The following is a 27,548-nucleotide window of genomic DNA, read 5'->3' on the forward strand; positions in this document are numbered from 1 at the left end:
ATTTGTCTTCCAAGAGAGCCAGCGTAGTCCTCTAAGGTGAGAAGGTGGACAAGCTCATACCCTAAAGGGGAAACACAAGCCAGTTAAGCCTTCAGCAGAGGCTGTGGAAGCAAGACTTCAAGCAGGCGAAGACAGGCCACATGTGTGTGGGAGTCTCAGGGCACAACACTTGTCTTTGCTTAAGTGATTCCCTGACCCAAGATGTGGCATTGTCGGCAGCAAGAGCTATAGAAAAGGCTTGCCCCAATGATTCATTCTCAAGAGCATGCCACCCAGTGAAGCAGACCTTCTCTTAGAGGTACCCATCTACTTCCATCTTTTCCAGGCAAAACAAATCAAATTAGTACCCCCCCAACCTGGGCCTGTTTATACACTTTGAAATAAAGCACAGGGAAGATAAAACAGGTCCAGCTTACCCATCAGGGCTAGTTGGAGACACAACAGGAGAAAATATTGAGATTGGCCAGATGTCCGGTAGGCCGCTTGCATCAAACCCAATGGGCTGGTTTTAGGATGTCAGCCCTTTGCTCAGTGGTATATGGCATGGTTTTGCTAAGCTTTGTGTTTATTCTAGTGCTGCCCTCTGGTTCTGGAATAATCCTGCACATCTCAACCTGATGTTTATTTTGTCCAAATGCTTGTTCATCTATTATCTTAACAGAAGCCCTGGGAGATGCTCAGAGCCAATATTTCCATGCAGATGGTTTTCTAAGAGGCAGGACTGAGGCCCAGAGAAATGACAGCTGTGGCATAGACCTGGGTTGTGGTCACAGAACTTTATGGTTTAGGTCTGGAAAGGATCTTGGGGTACATCATGTGACACATTGCTCAGGTATTAGAAGAGAAAGCAGAACTTCAGGGTAAAGTGACATTTGCAGGTGATTAGAACACTAGAACCAGGACTGTGCCTCAGGGGTCTTTGCTCCTTCCCAACCCTCAAGCTTTCAATTCTTAGATCTCAGAATAGTCTGTTTGCTGAGCAGTGGCGGCCTGCTACCTTCCTGAGCTGAAAGTGACCGCAAGAAAGCCACAGACTTGCCTAACTCAGTTGGCAAAGTGCTTGCCACACAAGCGTGAGAGTGAGATTGACTCCCAGAGCTCACACTGGAAAACTGGGCGTGGGGCATGCTATGTAGCCCAGTGCTAGGGAGGTGGAGGCGGGGTTTCTGGGGCTCACTGGTATTAGCCTGGTGCAATCTGTGAGCCCCAGGTCCTTTGACACTCAAGGGACTTGTTCTAACCAGGTACATTGGGACACACAGACACAGGAAAACTTGTGAAGGAACAGATGCAGGACCACTCTGGGAAGTGCCAGTCTTGATCAGGAGGCAGAGTGGCCAGAAACAGTGGTGACAGAAGCCTTCACTGTGCCTCTGAGGGGGACAAACAGGCTCAGGGTTGTCTGACTTAACAGTTACAATGAGCTCGGGGCTGATCAGGGCAGGGCACAGTGGCCCAGGGTGTGACAGGAAGCGAGGAGAGAAATGGTTCTAGGAGGTTTTTTTTTTTTTTTTTTTTTTTTTTTTTTGTAAAGGGGTGGTAAACTCACAGGTGAGTCATTTTCTCTCTAGGAATTTGCTGCCCCACGTGTAACAAAGACAATGTCCCAGAAGCTAGAAAACAAAAGGCAAAGGAGATACAGGCCCATGTCACCTGCAGGGGGCATGGAATTGCAGTTTATCTGACTGGAGTTAGGGGATGCGGTGTAGGGAGGGTTTTACTAGCAGAACTTCTTTGAAGGTTAGAGCTGTCATTCTTGCAAGAGAGAAAGACTGTGTGCTCTGTCCTGAAAGGACAGGAATTTCCCTGTGAATCCTGATTTAGCCTGATTGCAGAAGGAAGCCTGCTGTTTTCCTCTGAAGTTAATCAGCCTTTGCCTGAAGTTCTGTAGGGACAGGATAGGGGTGGTGCTGGCACAAGGACCCCACAGACCTGCTGCATTCCAGGCCTCAGCTCTTTCCTCTGCGCATCCCGCTGCCTGTATTTCCATGGCTGCCCTCCCTCCTGCTGGCAGGTGGTAATGACAGTCTGCTGCAGTCCTGACAGACAGCGAGGGTATCTGCCTAAACTCTGCCATCATCTCAAGCAGCAAACCAGCTCTAATCAACAGGACTGTCGCCTGTGCTGTCTCAGGCCAGCTCATGCTGTCTGCCAGCTGCTTGTTGCGCTGCTCTGGGGACTGGGAACATGCCCAGCCCCAGTCCCCATCTGTTGCAAGCAAGAAGCAGCAGCTCCTGAGAGCATCAGAACCTTAGAAATCGCCTGAGTGGAAAGGGTTAGGAAACCCCTTCTTGGATTGGCCTTTGGAAGGTGAGAGCAGGATTTGTCAAAGCCGAGAGAGCAGCTTCTCAGCTGCTCCTCACCCCACCAGCCAGCATCTCACAGCCCAGCATCCTGAAGAGGAGACCTTAGGACCCCTCCGGCTGAGTAAGCAGACCTTCCTGGCTGGATTCCTAAATGCATGATGGTTGCACGCTCCCCGTGTACCCATGTTTCCCTCTTTGATGCATATTGTCACCTCTGTATGCAAGACTGATGTTGGCTGGTGCTTTGTTCTCCCAGAGGCTCTTATTCAATTAAACACCTCAAGGCAGAACAAAATGCTCCTTCACTCCATTGGGGCTGTATGTCTAATCCTTATATAACTTTTCTCCGTGGCTTAGAGAAAATACCTTAGAAGGTGGGATGTGTGAGGGGGTGTGTTCATCACTGTTCCTCTGCAGAGACTGTCCTCTTCTCTGCCAGGCTGAAGAAGACAGCAGACTGGGCTGTCTACAGAAGAGTCTGATTTGAGGGTCTTCTCCCCCTCCTTCCCCTGCCATAAAGTTTCTTCCTGAAGCTGAATCTCTCAGTGCAGTAGACACTCTTCTACCATGGCTTTCCCTTCCCTGAGTCATTCATTCAGTTTGACCCAAATGGAAAAGACTAGGAATGATTGCAGGGGGTCTTTGAGTCTGGCCCACGTTGTCCCTGGGGCTGTCAAGACCAGACACATGGGAGAGTCGGCCAGTCTCCTGCTGGAAGGTGGGGCTTGCTTGTTGCCTGTCTGACTTGAGGAGAAAGGCAGTGAATAAAGCCAAGTGGTTGGGGAAGGCAAAGGGAGGGAGAGCAGGGAAGGTTGAACCCTCCATCCTCCCACAGGAACAGAGCACAGACTGGCAAGCGTGCAGGATGCACTAGCTGAGCTGAGCCTGGAAAAGGCTGGATCTGAAGCTGCAGGTGTCTGCCCTAGCCACTCTCCTCTGAAACTGATGCTTTACACTCACAGTGAGCTGCTACTGTCTCATTTGGATTTTTGTTTGTTGCTTATGACTCACTTCCACATGCTGAACCAGTTATGCCCAAAGAAAACTTCAGCATAGAATCCATGACCCCCCACCCCCCACTCCTTATGCCCTGTAGTTAGGAGCAAGCCACTGGGTATCATAGGGGGGGTGTGATGCTGAATGCTGTTTCTAAGTCACAGCCCAAAGTGGGAAAGAGAAGGTGTCTTTAAATAAGTCAACAGTGGTGAGCCGATAGCACATCTATCCAGGCCTACACAGAGCCGCAAGACCTGGAGATACACAAGAAGGCCAGAGGCTCCCAAAGTGCACAAGGTCCCCAAACACACACAGAAGAGGATTTCAGATGCCATTCAGCATAAAGAGTAGATGTCATTCATGTGAAGAGTAAGATGTCTTTCAATGTGAGGGGAACTTCAGAGTAGGCTTCAGTTAGCCAAGCCAGACAGCAGTGGCTGTCCTAGGGATATGACAGACTGTGCAAAGTACAGTGCTACCCAGCACACAACCAAAATTGAAGAGCTCTGGAGTCCTGTCGTTTTCTAGCTGTTCAGGGCTCCGCTGTTGCTCACTGTCCTTGCCGATAGCCAAGTCCCATTCCCCTACCTGTAATACAATGGTGAGTGCCTGGAGTTTCCTCTCATTGGTCTTAAGGTATCACGTTGCAATTCTGCTGCCATGACCTTCCCCTGAAGGTCATGGTTGTGTCGTGATCTTTCTAGCATCACTGGATTCCCTTCTCAATCTCCTTTCCTATTTCTCCAAGCTGTAGCCCAGGGGACACAAGTAGAAAACTGGAGAAAGTCTAAGCCAGACCCAGATTTTGTTTGATTGTACTTTGCGGGTGAGGTGAGTGGTGGCATTTATTGTCTGTCTGCTTTTAAGGGAGGCAGCCATCTGCCAGTAATCATGGCTTCAGCTGGTTAGTGGCCAGTGAGTGAGGGCCTGCTGAGCTGATTCCAGTAAATAGGATAAAGGAGACAGGAACAAAGGCCATCCACAGTCTGCAGTGCTGTCTACCAAACACCTGCTAGGGATTCTAGCAACCCAGGTGGGGGCCAGGGTCCCAGGGGTCCTTATCCCCCTTAGTCCAGCTATCCTTTCCATTTCTTCCTCTTCTTTAGGATTGAACCTAAGGCTTCATGAGTACTAGGCAAGTTCCGTGGCACTGAGCTAGATCCCCAGCCTCTTTAGGTAGGGGGCGAGGGAGGAGGGCAGGATCTCACTGAGTTGCCTAAGATGGCCTTAAATTTATGATCCTCCTGCCTTAGCTTCCTGAGTAGCTGGGGTTAAAAGCCTGAACCACCAGTCCTAGCTTTCCTTTTTTTTGTTTCTGGTCAAGGACTCCTGAACATCGAGTGCTCCTAAAATTGCATTTCACTGCTTTGGGGGGAAAAAAGCAGTCTTAGAATCAGGAGCTGAGGAGGTATGAAGTCCCAATCAACCCTCAGGAGATCATGGGCTATTGCTTTTATAGCAGACAAATGGCTGACCTTACTATAAGCAGTCTCTTGTGATTTGCAGACTGTGTTGGCCAAGTCACATATGGAATCATGCTTTGCAGACTGGATGTGAAACTGGGGGTGAGGGGGCAAACCTGTCAGGCTGTGGTATTCTCAGATTTCCTGGAAATGCCCAGGTGAACACATCCCAGAGTGGGATGACATGTGTTCAGGAAAAGGTGCCAAGGAAACTGAACAAATGTTGTCCCATAGTGTAAGGTCTGGGTAGTGCCTCCAGCTGACCATTGCCCCACAAGCAGCATGGAGCTCTGTTCCTATTTCAGGCAGGAAAGCTCTGCCCTACTTGACTCTGAGATGGGAGCTCTGGTTCTTTCTACAAAGCACAGCCATAGACCATTCCTCCTGCTCTTACTAAAGCAGGGGAAGTACAGAGACATCCTTAGAAATATTTTCCCCAGGAAACAACAGATGGTGATTTCTGATTATACAAAAGGCAAATGAACTGTCATCCTTTCTTACTATTCTCCAGAGTTTCTGGTACCCAAAGCCATTTCCACCCAGCTTGGCAGATGGATTCCTGTGCTTAGAAGGTAGGGAAAGACCAGTGGCCACAGCTGGCAGACTGAAAACACACACAGTTGTGGGAATGAGGCCTGTTGGGTTATTGCCACATAGAACAAGGGGCTTCTCCTTGACCCTGTTACTGACTGTCCATTGATATATGGGAAGGGGCCGCTCTTAGCTAGAGTCATTCATTTGGAGCAGAGTCCTCGAGGGATGGTGGGATTTGTCCTTTAATGGCAGGCATCAGCTTCAAAGACCTGGCGAGACCTGGCTCAGAGCTAGCTGCAGGCATCTGTCACTACCCATCGTTCTGAGTGGGTGGCGACACCACCTACACTCATCTGCTCAAATCCATAGCCTTGAAATATGCTCACCATGCAGGAGGAGAGCTGGGAGGGGAGGAAAGCACTTGAGAGAGCCTTGACCTGCCCAGGCCCGCTGTTCTATTCCGACTCCTTCAGGTTTACCCAGAACTAGCGGTAGCCTCATGAGCCACTGTTGAGAAGGTCTCCCAAGCCTCCTGGACACAGGGTCACACTGCCATAGGGACACTGTATTACAAGGGCCACCTCTGCTGAAGAGAGGCTTGTGTAGAGGTGTCCAAAGCCTGTTTTCTTCCTTTCCAAAGCCCTCATTGGTTCATAAGAACTGCTCTTTTTTCCTCTGTCTTAAGTCTTCAGCTCCTTCCCATTCTTCCCTTGTGGACCAGAGCTCAAGTGTATGTCCCAGCACAGCCTGTCTCCTGTCTTCCCATAAAACACATGTCTGGGCTCCCGGTGTGTTGAGCGGACCTTACAGGCCATTGGACAAGTGTCATTCACCCTAAGTTCCAGCTGCTCTCCTCTCTTGCTCACATCCATCCCCAGCTCTCTCTGCCTGGGCTCTGACTAGTCACTACTGAGTCCAGTGGCCTCACAGAAATCGCATTCCCCCCCCTTGTGCTGGTGAGAGATAAGCATGTCAGTGAAACAGAAACAAAACTAGGAGGTGCGTTTTTCAAATCCCAAATGCTTCCATATTGTGCTTAACTCAGAGTCCTTACCAGCCATGCCTTACCCCAGTACTGTCACAAAAGTGCAGTTCCATGCCACCATATGCATTTGACGGCAAAATGCACCTGAGTACCACACAACAGTTTGGGGGACTTCAGCCATTTCAGGGTCTTGACAATGGTCACTTGGACAGTATGGAATGGCAGCTCCTAAGTCTAGTTATATAAATGCAAGATAGCCAGCTGAGGCCCACAGTTCTCATGCCTTTAAGTAGCCACTGTCTTCTGGGAGCTTGGAAGCCGTGTATGTCATACATGTCTAGAGTTACGGAGAGAGAGGTGGCGCTAGGAGAGTCATATTCAGGCCTGCCTACACCCAGGTCTTCCCATCCCTACCACCATGCTTCCAAAAGTGGCTGGCTGTCTTAGTTTCCTGTTTCTGTGATTAAATACCCCAAGAAAGCAACTCAAGGGAGATGGTGTTTGTTCAGGCCCATAGTTCAAGGACACAGTCCATTTTATCAGGGAAGTCAAGGCAGCGCCATCTCGTGGGGGGGCTGCTCATATCACATCCTCAACCAAGAGGCAGAGAGTGAGGATGCCTGCTGCTGCTCAGCTCCCTTCTCCCCTTACAAAATCCAGGATCCAACCAGGGAACCGCGTGGCCTAGAGTGAGTGGGTCCCTGCCTCAGTTAATACAGTCAAGGGTAATCTCCCACAGGCACACCCCAGATGCCCAGCTCCCAGGTGATTCTGTGAAACTGACAGTTAACACTGTCTGGCACAGTGAGCAGTGAGTGACCTTACCCAGGTGTCACCCTTCTTTGGTGACCTCTACCCTGTGCAAATTCATCTCTTTTCACTCCTCACTTGTAGGGTCATCTTCTGAGAATGGATAATCCAATAGCTGCCAACTCAGGGAAGGGTTTGGCTTAGTGAATTTTGAGTTATGTTGAAATACTGACTTGACCTAAATAAGGGGTCTGACTATAGGCAGTGGCAGCACTTATGTGAGCTTGTGACAACTCACACTGTCCTACACTCATTTTTTTTGGGAGAACTCAAACTTTGATACCTAACAAATGACTCTCCTTAGATAACACAGCCAGGCTCTGGGATGTGAGATGTTGTCCATGCCCTTCACTGTGGAGGGGAGGAAGGTGCAAGTCTCTGTCTCATCAAGGTATGGCAGGTCCATGGGGCTAATTGAACTGGAGACTCCCATTCGATGATGAAGTATAGTCATCACTGAAAGCCCAGCTGTATTCTGAAGAGTCTACCCGTGTGGCGTGGGCAAGTTGGCTCAGCTTCCCAGGATGCAGAGTGTAGGCATTTCCCACACTGAGCAGATGGCTTGCTCTGCTTCCCACCACATGGATGTACGGTGGTTGGCTGGTCAGTTGTAGGTCAGCTTGACTGGGGTGTTACTCACATTCAATATAGCCCATCAGTTGTTAAGCACAGTTAGCTGGGTTGTGATAAATGTACATAAATGTGTAGACAACACATCATGGCATAGATACTCCCATCACCCCCAGAAGGTCTCGGTGGTTCCATTATAGTCAGTCCCTTCTCTGTCACCATCTTGAGACTGTTTAACACGGGTCCCATGTCTTATTTTTGCTTACCCCACATAACCCTTGATCCCACGCCCTCATGTCTGTAGCTGCAGTAAGCTTTTTAAAGATGGCATCCCATGTAGCCCAGGACCCTCCTGTGTCTACCTCCTGAGTGCTGGGGTTACGGGTGTGTGCCGCTTTACAGGCATCTCATGTAGCCCAGGACCCTCCTGTGTCTACCTCCTGAGTGCTGGGGTTACGGGTGTGTGCCGCTTTACAGGCTTGCACTGTAATTTTTTTTTGTTGTTGTTGTTGTTGTTGTATCACTGTGAATCCCTGGCTGGCTTAGAGCTAATTATGTGGACCAGATTGGCCCTGGACTTGTGAGCAAACCTCTTGCCTCTGCCTCTCAAGTGTTGGGAGTATAGGAGTCACCAACACAGCTGGCCATTGAAATGTATTTTTAGATTTCTTAGGGGTTTCTGTCCCCTCCCATCATCCTCGGTTTGCTAATTAGCAGTTCCAAGTAGTCATTCCTGATGCTGGCCTTCCTGCTCAGCTTTAGACGGTCGGTGTGACCAGAGTTGCTAAGAGTCCAGCTGAGTGCAGAGACTAGCTGTTCATGGCTGCCTAAGCACTCACAGGAACACTTTCTTTAGCCCCTTCAAAGAGAAAACTGCCGGAGCCACCAGTCTTCTTGTTCTCTTCCACACTAGACCAGAGAACTCCAGCAGCACCATCTCTCTGCCTGCCTTCATTTCTCCTCCAACCTCACCCTCCCTTCCTTCCTTCCTCACCCCATCTCCTCCATCCCTCCTTCTGCTTGCCTCTCTGCCCTCCTCCTGCTCTCTCTTTTTTGAGCAATCTTCAAGCTCACTATAGAGTACCCTCCCCCAGATGTTTCTCAGCAAACTTTTCTATGTCCCTAATGTGGTCACCAGGGGTTCTGCATGTCCCCTCATCCTGCCTGCCCACACGGCCTTCTCATGTATGTTTGTGAGTGGTGAGTTGAATTCTCCTCTCTGCTCTAAATCAAAGCTCTGAGAAAGAAGAGTCTGTCTCTTACCCGCTGGGCGCCATAATAATAGCTTCTTGCCCTTAAAATCAGCCAAGTATTTTAAAGTAATGACTGGCATTTTTCAAATGATTCCCACGCAGCTCAGTAATCTCTGTGTTAGCTCTGGTGTGCTGTGTTTATAGTCTTCCATGTGTGAATGCATTTTCTGGTAGGAATGCCTATAATTCCTGTGATTTTTAAACTAGGGAACGGAAATGGAAGTAACTTTGACAGGGTACTTAGCATCTGGGCCATGTGTTGCCCCCAGCCTCCCTACCCTCACACATAGGGCTTGGAATCAATCACCCTCAGGGTTCTCAGGCAGCCTGGACCCGCCGAGGGATTCACTCGAGTTTTCTGTCAGACAGTGATTAAGGCTGGGACATTTTCAAGGCCCCTGCCTTCTCACATCTGATGCTCCACTGGCTGTGCAGTGCCCTCTCTGTGCAACCTTCCTGTCATTGCTAGCATGCGCTTCCCCACGATGTAGTAGCTTGATGGTCGGACCAGTTTCACAGTGGCTGGGTTCTCCCAGCACAGGTGTGGAAAGAGATTCGGAGGCAGGTCTACTGGAAGCTGCAGCACTCCGAGTCACCTGAGCGTGGGCACCGATGATCTTATTCTTATGTCTTTTTCCATCTTCTTGTATGTGTGTGTGGTAAGTGTGTGTGACACACTTGTGTGTACAGGAGGGGTTACTTGTACATGTGGAGGCCAAGGCTTACATCGGGAATCGTCCTCCATCGCTCTTCTACCTTATTGATTGAGGCAGCGTTGACTCACTTTGGGCACAAGGTCCTAGAATACAAAGCCCTCGAATTATACAGGACCTTAGAGCTGTAACGGGCAAAAAGACATGAGCATGTGGTCCTTTTTTGTGTCTATGGCTATAACAAATGCCCAAGGCTGGGTCATTTATAGAGAATGAAGGTTTATTTCACTTGTAGTCTTGAAGGCATGCTGTCAGCATCTGGGGATGGTCTTCTTGCTTCATCACAAACTGGTAGTATCCCATGAAGAAACAGAACCAGTATGCTGGCTCAAGTCTCTCTTCCTCTTCTTAAAAAGCCCCATCCTCTGGAGTTCATATAGTCCTAATCACCTCCCGAAGATCCTACCCATAACTAGCATTAACATGAATTTAGGGATCATATTTACACTATATGAACAATTTGGGGTTATTATATGACACTATTTTCAGAGAGACATGAACAAATGTTTACTCATCCCAGACAGGGAACTGACAATAGACCCAAGTAAGGGCACTGCCGAAGTCCAGCTTTGTCATCCAGGAGTTGCTTGGGTCACTCCCAGGAGTATAAGTGGGGGATGTTTTTGCAGGAGCAGAAATGACTCAAGGACAGCCGCATCACCAAAGCCCACCCCAGCCCAGGGGATCATCATGAAAACTCAGGTCCTAGAGCTCTCTGCTGGACTTGCAGGCAGTTCTCCCCTCAGAGGCCCTTCCAGGGAAGGGTTGTGTATGTTTTCAGGGGCTTTTGGAGGCCTCTGAATTGCTTTTTTCCTGACTCTGCAGGGGACAACCCATCCAGAATCCCCTGGCCTTAGGGTTACCACATTCAGTGCCTGATAGAGCCCTCTGTGAGGCTTCAGTTGGAGTTGAAGGTGCCAGGCCCCCTGTTGGGGAGCAGACCAGCTGCAGAAGATATGCCCAGGGTCCTACCCGTAAGGAAGGGGTGGTCAGGACATTGCAAAAACAAGGTCCTCCTTCCAGAATAAGCCAAACTCAGTTCCAGCAGATGGCCTGGGATGTAAGAAGTGGGCTTTTTTTTTTCTGTTGGAAAAGCAAAGCCATAAACAAGCCCCTGTTTTTTGTACCTGACTCCCTGCCGGACCCCCTAGTGCAACAGCAGCTGATCTTGTCTGGTGACTTTGGCTGCACACCCCAGCATTTTCCTCCTTCGTCTCTTTATGTAACAAGCCCCTCCAGCATGGAATGGGTTTGTTGACAAAAGAAACAAAAAACAAAATCCTAGTGATGTCCTTGTTTAGATTCATCAGCAACCATGCATCTCCTACTAGGAAGCCAGCGTTATGCATTACGCTGCCCCAGTTAGTCCCCACCGTTGGCCCTACTGCATAGTGAGGCATCCAATTTGTATCCCACTCCATATGTGCTAGAGCTTCTTTGCACACCACCTGGTGTTGGCCTGGACTTTCAGTGTGAAGGCGGGAGCTTGAGCATGGAGGGCCTGCTTCTCAGTGCCCTTCCCTGCACGGCCAGTCTGCAAGTTTCACGAGCTTGGTTATCCTATATGTCCAAGGCTATCTTACAAAGATCCCAAGACCTGGTGACTTCTGGAGAAGGCACCCGTTCTGTTCCTCTGCCTCTGCACGGAGCCGGGTTGTGGACTGGCCTCTAGGCTCCTGTCTCCAGGTAAAGCGATGACCTCAGATGCCTCTGAAGTGCTGCAGGCAGGCTCCTGGCCAGGTCATGGTCTTTTGTTGTCTCCTGCAGTAATGATCGATGGTGAGCTGCCCAGACCACTGACTGACAGAGGACTTGAAGACATCTTTAGATGTTTGCTGTCTTACTATGTTACTTAAAAAATATATTTTAAATTTTAAGAATTGGGGGTGCGGTTTTAGCTTTATAGAATACTATATCAGAAAGCATATAAAGAGTTCCCCTATACTTTTCTCCCATGTCTGCTATTACTGACATCTTACCGTTTGTTACCAGTGCTGCGCCTTTCCAGGTACATCTCCACCTAAAGCCCGTGGTTTCCATGAGGCCTCACCCTCAGGTCTGTGTGTTCTGATGAACATATAATGTCACCTGCCCACTCATGTAGCATATGGAACAATCCCACTGCCCCACAACCCAATGCTGGACCCATGGATCCCTTTTTCACCATGCTCAGCCCGGGTTGCTGCCATGTCACATCTGCATCTGTCCCTCTGTACCCAGAACTGTTTGTGCCAGGGTGCACCTGCTGAAGTTCTGGGACCAAAGTTGTGGGGCCTATTCTAAATGTGAGTTTCATTCCTGGTGCTGGGGAGGGAGGGCCTGGGACAGGTGAGCCTACACGCTCTGCTAGGGAGCAATCAAAACTCACCCATCTCAGTGAGCGCCCTTCCCGAAGGTAATGAAGAACTCAGGACAGAGATGGGAAGTGAGTTTCTTCTACCTGACATGGTGGTGGCCAGGGGCAGAGGCTTTTTAAACAACAGGCATGAAGTAGGTAAATGATGATGGTGAAGATAACATAGTAATAATAATAATAATGATAATAATAATAATAATCCCTGAATGATTTTTTTTTCAAGAGCTGACTACTGCGTCGTTTGTAATCTCATTAGCTCTTACCATGGAAGATTCCACTGCAACATGGAGTTTCTTGCTTGCCCTGTCAGTGGACACAGGGCTCTGCAGGAGAGTGACACAGTCTCTTAGGTTCCTTTATATGACATTTAGTAGCATAGGCCACTGAGCACTTGCCAGCATGGATGGCCCTCCGGATCCTGCTGGAAAGGAACTTGTAGCCACCATTGTCAGGCCCCTGCCAATCCTAGTAGACCTGCTCTTGTTTAGACTGTCATCCTGAGCCCCCTGCTCATCTGGGTAGTGTCTACTGCAGAACAATACAACCTGCAGTGCAAAGGAGGGTATGCTAGTTCTGTGTTGCCCAGGAAGTCCATGGAGCAGCTAGCTGTCAGCAGTTCCTAGGACTTCCACCAGTTCACACAAAAATGACAAGTGACCAAAGGGTGACTGTGAACAAAGGCAACTCCTACTGCTGAAGAAGATAGGTGCAAAGATGCCAGTGGGGCTTGGCAAGTCACCGTGACTGACACACACACCCAATACGGCCACTGTGCTGGGGACTACCTGTGGCGGTCACTCTGTAAGGGCATTGGTATTACCATCTGATGCAAAGGGAGCTCCAGGGAGAACGCTACATATGTGGAAAGAGCAGCTGTGATGGGAGGAACCCTGACTGGAAATAGCAAGACCTGGACGCTGCTTTGCCATGTGGCTTCGAGCAACTTGCTGGACCCTCTGTGAGTACCTGGTCCTATAACACAGGAACGGAGAGGGGTTTAGACCATTTCCAGCTGTTGCATCCCCTACTTGCCTGATTCTCTGGGTTAAGTATTAGAACATGGCGTATGTATGGGGCGGGAGAACAGCTAGCCCAAGTCAGGTTGGCACGGAGGTGGCAAACACCACTGAGTTAGATCATTCTTGGGAAGTGATCTAGGGATGCTGTGACTGGACAGAACTAAGCTGTTGCTGGTGGACGTTGTATGACTTTTCCTAAGGAAATGCGAATGGACCCCCCCCCAGGCAAACCTCAGATAGGGGTAGAGTAACACTTCCTCAAGGACAGTCTAGTGAATCAGTGAGTTTAATGGGGTCACTTGAAGGAGTGTGGTGGCCCTAAGGCAGCTGCATCACTGAAAAAAAAAAAAATGCCCAGCAAAGGCATTAGTTCATGAAAGCTGCATCCCTGGGGCTCCAGATTTGAGTCTTTTCTCCACTTGAGAGTTCTTTCCCTTACATTAAAACCTTTCATTTGTTTATTGTATTGTGAGTGGTGGGAGGCTCATGTGTATGCTCTTGTCTGTACTATGGCACACCTGTAGGTCAGCACAGCCTGCAGGCAAGAGTCAGCTTTCTTCCCACAACTTGAGAACAAACTCAGGCTTTCAGCTTGGCAGCAAGAGCTTTTGACCTCTGAACTATCTCTCTGGCCTTGTGAATCTTGTAACTTTCAGGAACCTTCTGAGACATGTGAGTCTGTTTACTTTCTGAACCTTGTAAGTTTCATTTGTTTTCTGAGTCTTAACAACCTGTGTTCAGAAAGCAGAGCCTATAGTCACGCAGTGGTGGTTTGAATAAGAACAGCTCCCACTGTCTTGTGCAGTTGAATGCTTAGGCACTATTTGGGAGGTGTGGCCTTGTTGGAAGAAGCGTGTGACTGGGGGTGGGTTTCAAAAGTCCACACGTGACCAGTCTCCCCTACCCCGGGTCAGGATGTAGCTCTCGACTACTTCTCTATCGCCATGCATCGCCAAGCATGCCACCATGCTATGAATGATGATAATGGACTAAACCTCTGAAACTGTAAGCCAGCCCCCAATTAAATGCTTTCTTTCATAAGAGTTCCTTGGTCATGGTGTCTCTTCACAGCAATGGAACAGTGACTAAAAACAACAGGTCAGGTCAGGGGAAGGACCAAGTGGAAGGAGGTACCTGGGAGGTGAGGAGCAAGGAAACTATCTCTGCCTGGAGTGGGCAAAGGATGGAAGTCTATAGTCTTTTTTGTGTATATTTTGTTCTGGGTAAAGGGAGGGAGGAAAACCAACATCTGCTATTCTGTACTTCTCCTGATACCTTAGAGATGGCTTGTCTCTGCTCCTTGAAACTGACTACACTGTTCCCAGATTATTCTAAAGCAGTCACTCAGACTTTCTTGTCCACAACACTGTGAGAAATAGGGTGTTTGATGCTCTATGTTTATAGAATAATCAGGATGCAAGTTTTATGTAACAGCGATGTGCTCTGTGTGTGTGCATGCACACACGTGTGTAGTATATGTACATGTTCATGTATGTATGCATGTGTATGTACAGATACACATGTATATGCATGCTCTGCTATGGAGGTCAAAGATTGATGTCGGCGTGTGCTCCAATCACTTTCCACCTAATTTTTTGAGACAGGGTCTCTCGTTGGACCTGGAGCTCGTCGACTTGGCTAGGCTGATTGCCGTGAGCTCCATGCTTCTGCTTTTCTCTGTTTCCCCAATGCTGGAGTTAGAGGTGTGCTACCATGTCCAGCTTTTACATGGGTTCTGGGACTCTGAACTTGAGTTAACAAACTTGAACAACAGACACTTTACTAACTGAGCCATCTCTCCAACCAGAAGTTTTGTTCCAATTCAGTGTTTGGTGATTGCACTGTCTGTTAAGGCAGTTTTATGGTCCACTGACAGGTTGAGATTGTCAGTCTGGAAAAACAAACAAACAAACAAAAATACAAAAAAAACAAAACAAAACAAACAGATGCTCTGCACTGGCCTCCCATTCCCACCCAGGGTGTGTGTGTGTGTGTGTGTGTGTGTGTGTGTGTGTGTGTGTGAGAGAGAGAGAGAGAGAGAGAGAGAGAACAATGGCGCTTGGAGAGAGATCAGATAAACAAAGGCATGGTACATCCCCTCGGGCTCATGGAGCGAAGCCCCCATTCTTCTTTTGTCCTTAGTTTTCTCTCTTCTTGGAAATCTGGTGCTTTTGAATGTGTCATGTGCCTGGCCTAGAGCAGGAGGGAGAAACAAGAAGGGTGGGAAGTATCCTCGGGATTGAGGAGTGTTTGACAAGAATCTCCTAGCTCAATACGCTGGACACGCACGTTCTAGAAGGTGGAGTTGGAAGCACATTGGACTTCAACTCTGAGCCACATCACAGAGCCCCACATCATTCCGGGGATGGGGAGGAGTGAGGGGGCCCTATGCACTTCTTTAGAATGGTCCTCATCTGCACAGGGTCCTCCCAGGTATAGAAGTGTGCATCTCAGAGCCACACGTGGCCTTATTAAAATATCCCCCTACCCAGTTTTATTCTGGTCCTCTTTCCAGAATGAACTGAGTTTAACTTGTGGAGAGCATGAGGCAGGACAGGTAGAGAAGACGGTCATGGAGAGCCCTGATCTGTCTCTGGCCCCTCTACGATTGTGCACCAAAGGATGGGCCTGGCAGCATCTTGTCATTGGAATTTACCTTAAAGTGAGGGAGAGCTTGCCAACCTGACCATGTAATGACGGCTTCTGGCAAAGCCCACAAAGATTTAATTCTGAGGTGGGCACAGCCTTGTCTGGCAGTTGGCCTTTTGAAAGTGAATAAGCCCCCTCAAGAGTCCCAGCACTGGCCTTTTAAAAACAGATCTTAGTAAAATCATGAGTTATCAGAGCTAAAAAGAGCCCTGGCAATTAAGAACCATCTTGCTGTTGGTTTACCCGCCTGTAATTGCTGCAGAAGACCTGAGCAAGCCAAGATACCCATTAGAACACAATTCCCTTATCATGGTGTCTTGAGCTGTTTCCTGCCGTCCCCACCATCCCCATTTGAGCTCATTAGCATGGTCACAGTGCCCATTTGTCAAAGAGAATGACTGTCCTTTCAGATGCTCCCTGTGTGGAATAACCAGAGACCATGAGGTGAAGAGGAAGTAGTAGCCCTTATTGCCTGCTTACTAGTTTTGTGTGGATGGGGAAAGGTGTACTCAGTTATATCACCATGCATTGAGATGTAGGATGAGACTGGCATGGCTCCAGCTAAGAAGAGGAAAGAGCATCCTATTTTACATGCTGGGCACAGAGAGAAAGCTGAGTGCTTCCTTTACACACAGTAGTTTCTTCCACAGTAAGTCATTGACTGTTTCCAGCTTGTGTGAATACCCCCAGGACAGACACCCTCTCACATCTACCATTGTCCCCTCGAATATCCATTTCCTTTGCATAGTACATTGGTTCTCAGGAAAGGATGACTCTGCAGATACAGGACCATTTGTCAGCTAAGGGATGCTCTCACTGCAGGGAGCCCAAGAACCTTCAAATGATGCATACTGTTTTCCTAGGTCTCTGCTATGTTCCCCCATCTCAGGAATAGGAGGATGCTGCAGAGGCAAGGCCTACAAAAGAAGATGGATACATGGAAGGAAATATATAGAAGGGATATGTGTGTGTGTGTGTGTGTGTGTGTGTGTGTGTGTGTGTGTGCGTGCGTGTGTGTGTATGTGTGTGTGTATAATTAAGGAGATATCTAATCATATAGTGATGTATTTATTATATACAATATGCAAATTTCTACTTATAAGGTTCTATGTGAGGCTGTTGGAGTAGGACATCCTAAACCCACAGAACAGATTGACCATGTAGATGTTGTGGTTTTGAAGCAAAATTTTTCCTTCTTCTGGAAGCCTCTGTTTTCACTCCAGGCCTGTAGCTTATTGGAAGTGTTCCACCCACAGTTTGAAGAGCAGTTGCTTTCCTTGTAGCCCACTGACAGCTGATGTAGCTAACATCAGCAGGGCATGCTCCAAATACCACACTGATTTGCCTGAGAGTCAGTGGACTTGGGACTTGCCAAGTCAACATATCAAATAAGCTGTCACTAGCTCCATGTTCCACAGTGTCCCTTTCTTCACTTTCTCTGGCTAGGGTCTGAAGTGGTCCCTATGGAGAGGAAAGTTGTTCTGGATGGAGGAAGCAACCTATAATAAGGCAGTACCATCTGCAGGCAATAGCAATGGTGTCTGAGGTGGTCAAAGGATGGCTGTGAAGATTGCATGGCTTACTGTCACATATGTGAATCCTGGACCCTCCCCAAGAAGTTCCCTGCCTCCTCCTCTATGGAGAGTGTCTCAGATCTCTGTGGCTTGCACCCAGTCAGTCCCTGTGTGCACCCCTGTCCCTAATCTCACTTCTCCCAGGAGGGTCTCAGCAAGGCTGGAAGGAGACAAGACACTAGGTTGACTGTAGTCACCAATCTTCCATAGTTAGCAGACTGACTAGAGTTACCAGTCTCCCATGATGGCAGACTCTGGACTCAGCCCTGGCTGTTTATAAGAGGCTGCTGTGGAGATAGGCAATGCCTGAGGTGGCCTGGAAACAGAGGACATATGGGTGGGCATCCGGCAGCATGACTCGTCCAGATCAGGTCAGAGAAGACACATGTTTCACTAGACAGTGTCCTCAGGGTAACACAGGGAAGCCAGTAGGTCCTCCTGAGCCTCCGTGTAGCTGTGGCAAGTGCAGGAAACGTTAGGAGTTTGCAAGCTCTGTCGGACCTTAGAATGGTTGAGCAGGTCATTAATCACCCTGCGTTTGCTTGGAGAAGGGAGGGAGAGTCAGCTCTTCTGTCACAGGGAGGCAGCAGCCCCTGGCTCAGATGAAGACAAGAGACTGTTTTGGTTTCCTCAGCCTTCTTGAGTCAGGACTAGGTGAGGGAGGAGGGTAAAAATTGAGTGTATGTGGGTGGGTGGGGGTTAGGAATGTGGGCTTGACAACAGGAAATCTCTTGGACCACTATCCCTGTTACCCAGTTCCGATAACTCCGCGTTTGTTCCTTGTTCTTCTGATAGCAGTTAATAATAGGAGAGTTTTTCAAAACACTCCAGTTGAACATGGCTCTGGCCTTCACCTACCACCCATCAGTACCAAGAACCACTCATTTGGTGGTTTTTAGAGGTTGCATAAGACTGGCCCAAGTGCAACCACCTCTCACCTGAAGAGTTTTCCAGGGCCATTGATAGTAGAGGCAGTCTCAAACAATGACATCTTAGATTCAGAAACAATTAGAGACACGGGAGCCACCTACCATGTCCATGACTCCAAGTAGGAAAGGTGGCTAGAAAGAGGAAGTCCAGATAGAAACCCCAAGAGGTCACACTAAGGGTCACGGCAAATGGCCTGTTCTGGCTTTGTACTGATATCCAGGTCCTTAGGATCAAGGGACTTAGATGTCAATCAAGGGAATAAGGGTTTGGATTGAAGACTATGATCAAGAGGCACAGAGAGATGGGAAGCCAGCAATGCAACTGTCCTGTACCTCCTCCGTGGAGCATCCTTGGAGGAGCTCCTTCACCCTGTGCTCTTGGAGGTGCAGAAGTGCTTCTTTGGCACGCTGGGATAGGAAACGTTCTGTGACTCAGACACCCTCTGTTCTGACTCTTGCAGCACTCCTTTAAGCTCCTGAACCCTCTTGTCCAGATGAAAACAAACCATGCAAGCTGAAATTATCTTCTTAAACCCTCTCATTTGACAGATGGAAAGGAAAGCTGCAGTGCCAACATGCCCAAGATTTCCCCCACATTTCCCCGAGTAAACAGGGAACAGAGTTCCGCTTCGCTGTCTCTGTGCCTGGGAGGGACCCTTGGCTCATGGCCCAGGGTGGCTCCAGGGGATGCTGTGGGTCCTTAGGTCCACTCAGCAGGGTAGAGAATGAAAGTCATCCCAGATGTATTCCTAACCCCTTAGGACGCAAAACAGGATTTTCTACCATGACTCTGACTATGACATCTAACACCCTGTGTCCTTCAGAGGCAGGGGACTCTGGCAGCTGTTCTGTTGGCCCTGAGTCTGTGGGTTTTGTCAGCCCTCTTTCTGGGGTGTCCCAGCTGAAACAACAGTGGAGTTCTGCAAAGAAAGACTTAAGGCACACAGGCCAGATTGTGTCCCTTCTTTATAACCAGGTCTAAATCAGGAGAAAAACACACCCAGCCTTTAAGTGAATTAGGTAGTCATAATCATTCCCAAGTCGGTTTAATCTTATGAGGAAACACTGGAGATGGGGGAGGGGGAGGTAGGATATCCAGGTGAACTATACAAAACAGTACTGAAGTGTGAAGTGATTGCTTCTGTTGGGGGTGGGGTGTTTGTACCTTTCTGTACTTTACAGTAGCATCTGTTACTTTTAGTTTACATCATAACCCTCTTTGGGAGTGAATCACTGAGTGGTACAAACCCTCCTGGTCTTTCTTCTGAGAGTAGGGTGTCAAGTATGCTAGCTTTGAGGAGAAGAGCTCTATGCCTTCAAAGCCCCTGACCCTTAATTGCTCTATTCCTGAATGTTCACCCATAGAGGGGAAGGGTCTGTTTTAAAGGTCTCTGAGCTATAAGCAGATGGAGCTGTGCTGTAGGACTTTGTGCTGCTGTCTTTTAATCTAGTATTGGGCAAATGGCTTAGACCTCTAGCCTTCAACATCATCATCTATCACCTGGGATAATATCACTAGCCTTCCATACTAGCCTACTCGATGAGCTCCAGTCCACTGAGAGACCAGTCTCAAAAAACAAGGTCCACTGAGAGACCATCTGAGGATTGACATGTGACATTGTCCTCTGACCTCCACGGGCATGTATGTGTACAGGTAAGTAAGCACATGCACACACCACACCTCTACAACATACAAGTCAACAATGGCACTGTCTTTAAAACCTTACTTTTTGTGGTACAATTGCCTTTGCCTGTATTTCTAAAGACAGGTGAGGTTGGGGGATCAAATGAATGGATTTTAAAGCCAGTTTATACTTCAGGGGGTTCCTGGTGTTTCCTAAGAGGTGACTTTAGCCATCCAAATCCTGAAAGTTCACTTTCTCCAAACACCCAGATGGGGCCATCAAGTGGTCTTGGTCTAGTGCATTCCATGCTGCCTGGTGCATGCCGCCCCCCCACCTCCCCCAGTGCCAAGGCTGCCTCTGGCTAGCATTTCCTTTCCCACATCTCATGTCTCTGTGCAGCCCAGGCAGACATCATCACTGTGTGCCTGTAAGCAGAAGGTTCGGGAGTCTGTAGCAGACAGATAACAGCAGCAAGGGAAGTCTGCAGCTCAGGTAGAGGTTAGAACTTAACACTGTGTGCACACAGGATCCCTAGCCATCTGCAAGGTTGGCTGAGCAGAGAAGCCAGGGCCTCATTGTTCTACAAGTTGACAGTCTCATTTCCATAATTGCAGAGAGAGAGAGTTTTGCCTACAAAGTCCCCCAAGGTGTACAGGTATCTTGATGAACACTGAGAGATGAGAGCCCAGATTAGAGTCCTGGAATGTGGAACACTGGCGTCTTCTAGCAAAGCCAGTCACCAGTGCCAGGGGACTTCCCTGATGGGTTGCTTGACCAAGCTAACCAAGGAGCTATGGCTGGCTTGCTTGATCAGACACTTACATGAGCTCAAACTATTGCAAGCAAACCTTGATGAGAGTATTCTGATCCCAGCTCTATGCAGAACATTTTTTTTTTCTTAAGGTCCCAAGCCTCTTTGCCTCAGTGCTAAAGCATTTGGCTTCTTGGGGTGGTCATTCAAGTGTTTGTGGACAGGCTTTTCCATGGGATCCAGCAGCCATTGAGCAAGCAAATGTTAGAAGCCGGAGAGGAATGTTGCTCATTAAAAGTTGCAATAAGAGAATCAGCACCACCCTCCCTCCCTTACCAGTGACCTGCACCTACATGGGCCGGCTTGCTGGCTAGCCTTCTGCACACCCTGTATGCCCTCCCTTCACGCTGGCTTCTGGGAAAGGGGGTGCTTGGTCAGGACTTAATTCAAACATGGGCTAATTCAAACACATTAGAAACCACTGCCTCTCACAGGGTGACACAGACAATGACAAGGTGAATGGCAGTTCAGAGCTGTGTACCCCACAATAAAGACACATCTGAAGCACCAGAGACACAGAGGAGAGAGAAGCTAGATCTGCTCTAGAGTGGGACCAGTCAGAGTGGGTACCTGGGTGAGGCTTTGCTGGTACATAGGAGGCACTGGGTACACAACCCAGCACCTGAGGGTGGGTAGGCAGGAAGGGCAGCAGCAGGCCTGGGCCACTTATCAAGTGCCAGGTCCAGGCCTGAGCTAAGGGCTGGGGAGGTAATGTTGACACTATCCCTAAGAAGTTAAACTCCATCAGCTCCCTGGGAGTGAGTGGGAAACTGTGGAAGAGTAACCTTGGACTGAAGAGTTGAGGTGTTGAGAAACATTCCAAGCAGAATACATACAACACATTGCTAAATAGAGAGCCCATGAGTTCTCATATTTATGGTCTATGCTGGCTGGTTTTATGTCAACATGATACAAGCTAGAGTCATTTGAGAGGTGGGGGAAACCTCAATTGAGACATTGCCTCCATAAGATCTGGCTGTAGGCAAGCCTGTAGGGCACTTTCTTAATTAATGATTGATGGGAGAGGGTCCAGCCCTTTGTGTGCAGTGTCACCCCTAAGCTGGAGTCCTGTGTTCTATAAGAAAGCAGGCTGAGCAAGCCATGGGGAGCAAGTAGGCTGCACCCCTCCATGACCTCTGCATCAGCTCCTGCCTCCAGGTTCCTGCCCGGCTTGAGTTCCTGTCCTGACTTCTTCTGTGATGGAAATAAACTGTAAGATAAAATAAACCTTCTCATCCCCAAGCTACATAGAAACCCAGAGCAATCAATGGACACCCTAAGACATGATCAAATTATATTTTTACGCTTATTTGTGTGTGTGTGTGTGTGTGTGTGTGTGTGTGTGTGTGTGTGTGTGTGCATGCCATAGCACACCGGGAGTCTGTGAACAGCTTGCAGGAATCAGGTTCCCCTCAACATGTGGCTCCAGGGATCAAACCAAGGCCATCAGACTTGGCAGCAAGCACCTTTCCCCACTGAGCTACCTCTCTAGCCTGCAGTTGACTTTTGATGGGGGTGCCAAGACACTTCAGTGGGGAAAGGGCCATATTTTCAACAAGCAGCACCTGAGAAACTCAACACCCACATGCAAAAGAACAAAGCATCACAGTTACTTGATACCATATTAAAAACAATTCTAAATGAAATCAGAGACCTAAATGTACTTTAGTGAAAAGAGTGTCTAGGAAAAGCCTCAAGATTCTAGATTTGACAGTGATGTCTTGAATACAACACTGTAAGGAGATGGAACAAAAAGGAAAATAGATAAAGCAACTAAATCAGATTAGAGCTATTTCCGCATCTACAGGCACAGCCAAAAGACTGAAGCAGCAGCACACGGAATGAGAAGATACCTTAGGGTCCAGGGTTTATAAAGGGTTCCTGTAGCCTAACAACAGACAATCCAACTGTAAACTGGTAAGGACCTAAGCAGACCTCTCCCCAGAGACTAACAAGCCACCCAGTGGCAAGCAAAACGCTGCTGGGCTCCAGAGAAGTGCAAGTGAATAGCTCAAGACACCACCTCACCCCTAGTGGATGTCTGCTATGCCCGAGATAGCAGAAGGTTACAAAGGTTGGTTATGATGTGGGGAAATTGCTGCTGGGACAGAACTCAGGATAGAGTGCTTGCCTAACAGGCACAAGGGTGCAATCCCCAGGACTGAGAGTTAGATAGATGGTTGATAGATAGATAAATAGGTGGATGGATAGGTAGGCATGCACACACACACACACAAAGAAAATAGAAACTTGTGTACTGTTAATGGGAGAGTATTATGGTACCACCACTGTAGCAAACAGTATACTAATGTGCTATAACAGCACAGAGTCACCCTGAGCCCAGCAGTTCTGCTTCTCTACATTCACTAAGACAGAATCAAAAGCAAAGTCACACAGAGATGTTCTTAGGCCTTTTCTCTCAGTTTACTGGGCCATCACAACAAAGTATAATTCATTTTCTCACAGGTCTGGAGATCAGAAGTCTGAGGTTAAGTGGATTGCTCTGAGCTCTCTCTCTCTCTCTCTCTCTCTCTCTCTCTCTCTCTCTCTCTCTCTCTCACACACACACACACACACACACAGACACACACATACCTCCCTTCCTCCTTCCCACCCTCCCACCCTCCTGGCTTTCTGCCTGGTCCTCATGTGTGCATCCCTGTGTGTGTCCATGTCCTGATATCTCCTTTAGCATGCTCATGATCTTGATTCAATTTAGTTACATCTTTAAAGAGCCCGCTTCCAAACACAGCTCCTTTCTGAAATCTTGGGGGAGGGGGTGGTCATGATTTCAACTTGTGAATTGGGCATGAGCCCAAGGCTGGGGCAGCGCTGGTGCCCATCAACTTATAGATGAAATAAACAAAATGCAAAATGTGGTCTGCCATGAACTGGAAAGGATTCACTTTAAAAAGGAAAGAGGTAAGAGAGATCCTGATGTACTAATGTACACACCTCACAGACTGACACCTGATGACCCTTGAGGACCGTGCTAACTGAAATAAGCCAGCCACAGGCAGACAATAGCGTTTTCTCAGAGCTGTCAGATTTATAGAGACAAGAGCTACAAATGACTGTGCTGGGGTTAGGGAGGGAGGAATGAAGATTTGGTGTTGATGACTACAGAGTTTCTTCTTAGAGAGATGAGAAGTTTCTGGAGGTAGATATGTCGCGATCAGATTGTACCCTGCCCTCGGTTACTCTGTACTATGTAGAACAATGGTTTTCAGGCAGTGCCTCTCCCTGAGAGACTCCATTTTAAGGGTGGAAAATTACTCCAAAGCTTGGTGGGCATGCAAACAACACCATCTGTCCAGTACCACCCACGGCACAGACTGATAAATGACAGATTCCTAAAAGATACCTCCCTACCAATTTATCAAAGTAAATGGAGTCCACATTAGCACATGAGAGCATTGAAATCCTGTCAGAAAAACCAGGTGTGAGAGAACTCATCCAACACCCCAAACTGAGGGACATGGTCCCACCAAGCTGTCATCTGAGCAGGTGAGGTGCATGTGTGCATGCCTGTGTCACTCCTCTATTGCTGTGATAAAACACCATGACCAAGGCGACTTAAACAAGCAAGAGTTTATTTTGTTTCATTGCTTCTGAGGGATGGGGTCTGTTAGGCAGGAAGACATGGCGGCAGGAGCAGGTTCATATCTTGAACCACAAGCAGGAAATAGAGAGAGAAACTCAAAATGATGGGAGCCGTTAAACTCTCAAAAAAAAAAAAAAAAAAATGCTTCCCCAGCAAGGCCATACCTCCTAAATCTCCCGAATAGCATCACCAACTTAGCATCAAGTGTTCAACACCAGCGTGTGTGTGTGTGTGTGTGTGTGTGTGTGTGTGTGTGTGTGCGCGCGTGTGCGTGTGCATGCATGCGCGCAAAGAGAGGGAGGGGGAGAGAGAGAGTGAGCAATAGGCAGAGAACTCCAAACTGCCTGAGACCTCAGCTTGGGTTGGTCCCTGCTTTGATGAAGCGTTTGTGTGTCTGAGCCTACTTCTCTCTTTGCTTGCTGCCCAGCATCTCATACCTTACTTCTGCAGCTTGACTTGACTCTGAGGCTCAGTTCAGCTCTGACATGTGACTTGGCTGCAATCTGCAAATGCTGCCTCTGCCTGGGCTCATATCTGATCTCACTGCCTCCCTTCCCACCCTTATCATCACGGCCTCCTTGAAACTCCTTGAACTCTGTCAGAGTTCTGAACCCTTCATGGGTATTCTGTTACCTACATGTGTATGTACACACAGATATATTTACTGTGTGATACATAATGTGTGAGCTGAGAATTAATATTAACAGTTAAGATTGGAATAAAAGAACCCATGTTTGTCTTAGCTGGCTATGAAGAAAATGGGGACTACTTGACAAATTCCAACCAAGGAAACTAAAATAGCTAGTGAATTAATTGTTATTTGGTAAATGGTGACTTTGTAGGAAAGAATGTTCTTGTCTGTTTCTGACAGAGCACACTCATGACAATTATAGTGATGGATATAAATCAATGCCAAGTATGCTTAACCACCACTGAATTAAAGATGGTTACCCTTAAGTAACCATGGATTGGGATGGCTTAGTGGTACAGTATTTGTGTAGCAAATATAAGATCCTGGGTTCATTCTTCCAGCATAACACACATAAACAGGCCCGATAATTTTTATTGTATGTACTTTACTCCAGTTATTTTTAATAAACAAAATTGAAGTGTTAAAGATGCCGATTTTTGTAGACTTGAGTGTGGCCAGGTGGTCCCATCTGTTGTGCAGGCATTTTCCAAGGTCAGATGCAGGACACAGGAATAGCAGGGCTAGAGAGGCAAAGTGACAGTTCTGCCTTATACCTGACCCAGCGATGAGCTACCAGCCCCTCCACATTCTACTTTAGACCCCTGTGATGGTTAGTGTTAACTGTCAACTTGACCAGATCTTGATCAGGTTAATTGAAGACCCATCTTAACTGTGGGCTGACCATTCCCCGGGTGAGTTGAGAACAAGCTTGCATTTTATGACTCTCCGTTCCTGATTGTGGATGTGTGTGACCAGCTGCTTCAAGCTCCTGCTGACTCAGCTCCCTTGATGGGCTGTACCCAAACTATGAACCAAAAGAAACCCATTCTCAGTGAAGTTGCTTTTGTCTGGGCATTTAATCACAGCAATAGGAAAAGAAACTACTATAACCCCACACCCATTCATCTCCACCACTTCCATTAAGCTTCATCTGTTGCTCCAATACCACCCTCCACAAGCGTGGTCATCTTTCCAGGAGACACACTTCCTTGGACCTCTTCAAAGAAGCCTCATGTTTCATGTCAAGTGAAAAGTTCTGTCCATCAGCTACTGCCCAAATCATCCCCAGATAGGCTGCTTACTCTTTCAGTCTTCCTGCCTTGACTCTTATCTTTTTATCCCTTTGGTCTGTGGCTTTGTCATCCTTCTGGCTTGCTTAGGGTAGGGGTGGCTATTGTTGGACATCCTTCGTGATGTTCTGGAAAGGAATGGAGATATAGATGAGCATCCCCTATGCTGCTGAAGTTGTTAGGGCTGGTGGCTAAGCCTGGTTTCCTTAACCTAGACTCAGACCTTCTTCATTATGCCAGTCAAATAGAAAAGCCATAGTGAAAAGCAGAGAAGTATTCATTCAGTGTGGCCACATTATGGAGAAAAAGAGGCCCAGGAACCTCCCTTCCCATCTCCTGTGTCTTGGCATGAGACTCAAGATTTAAGTAGAGAGCAAGGGGTTTGCATAAGTCAGAGTCTTGGTTAAGGGGTGGTCCACCCATCACTGTCTCTTGGCTCCAGTGCGTTTTTGCAAGGTGTTCTCACAGCTTGTCAGAATGATGTGAAATGTCTTAACTGGCAATAAGGCTGGCACAAAGCTTTATAGCCTTTTCCTCAGAAAGCTGAGATTCCTGAAGAAATACCAATTTCTCAGTTCCATTGTTTTGGTAGGCTGGTAGCCAAAGGAACACAGTATCTCTTTAGCATATTTATTCCTACCAGGATCCTTATGGCTGTTTCTCCCTACTGGCTGGGTAAGGGTGGTGTTACCCTCCTAGACCATCCATACCTGCCCCAAGGGCCATAGCCTTAACTTTGTGCTCTCTTCCTCCCAGGACCTGAGCTCTTTTGCCATGCCACTCCTGGATGGAGATGTGGAGAATTCAGAAAAGCACTCTTCTCGGAAGGTAAGTCTCCTCTTTTCAAAGCAACTCACCACCCCACCTGAGCTGCCCAAGGCAGGCAGAGTCTGAGACATCCTCCAGGTTTACTTCATGGGGCTCACACCAGCATATGGGTTGGCGTGGCTGGGCCATCCTGAGACACAGGACCATGCCTCCTGTGTTGCTGGCTGCTCTAATCCCTGAGTCCTCTGGGCTCCCCTCCTTCCTCTTGCCCCTGCTGTGAGCTGACTGCCATCACCAGTGTCCCCAGAGTGAGTGAAGGTTGGGCATTGAGCTGTGCTGGGATAGCAAAGAGGAAGCTAAAAGCAGTAAAGTTGAGGCTGCTGTGTCCTTTGGTGTTATCACTACCACAGACAGGAGTTTGCCCTATACTGTGCCATGGGCCTTGGAGGTGAGGCAGTCTCTCCTCTGACCCGTTCCCTGACTGCATTCAATTGCCCTTCTCTCTTTAACTCACTGTTTCCCCTCCCTCACAACCATTAAGAAACCATGACTTAACCAAGGTTATTGGCCATGCAGAGCCATGCAGAGCCAGGCCAGGAATGAGGGGTGAGGTGGTGGTGGTGGCAGGTGAGAGGTTACTATGGCCATCAAAGAAGGGGGTCAAGGCAGCATGCAGATGTCCCCTGTAGTTGGGAAGTAGCACCCGATCACCCGCTAACCCAGGCACAAAAAATGACCATGGGGGTGGGGGAGCTGCAGCATCTCTGAGTGGCTACTAGGTACTCTCCAGCCTGGGGTTAGGGCACAAGTTCTTATCCTGGA

At 48.2% G+C, this 27,548-nt stretch overlaps 1 protein-coding gene across 2 annotated transcripts in view; it reads left to right on the plus strand.

The window, feature by feature from the left end:
• The window catches only part of Prkag2 (protein kinase AMP-activated non-catalytic subunit gamma 2), a 242,124-nt gene that overhangs the window by 40,614 nt on the left and 173,962 nt on the right, over positions 1-27,548 (plus strand). For both annotated transcript variants that reach the window (XM_051203229.1, XM_051203230.1), the window contains exon 2: positions 26,715-26,786. In XM_051203229.1, the coding sequence (XP_051059186.1) occupies positions 26,715-26,786 (72 nt within the window). The remainder of the gene's footprint in view (positions 1-26,714; positions 26,787-27,548) is intronic.

This window comes from Phodopus roborovskii, unplaced genomic scaffold (genome assembly GCF_943737965.1).
Source record: "Phodopus roborovskii unplaced genomic scaffold, PHOROB, whole genome shotgun sequence".
Lineage (NCBI taxonomy): Eukaryota > Metazoa > Chordata > Mammalia > Rodentia > Cricetidae > Phodopus > Phodopus roborovskii.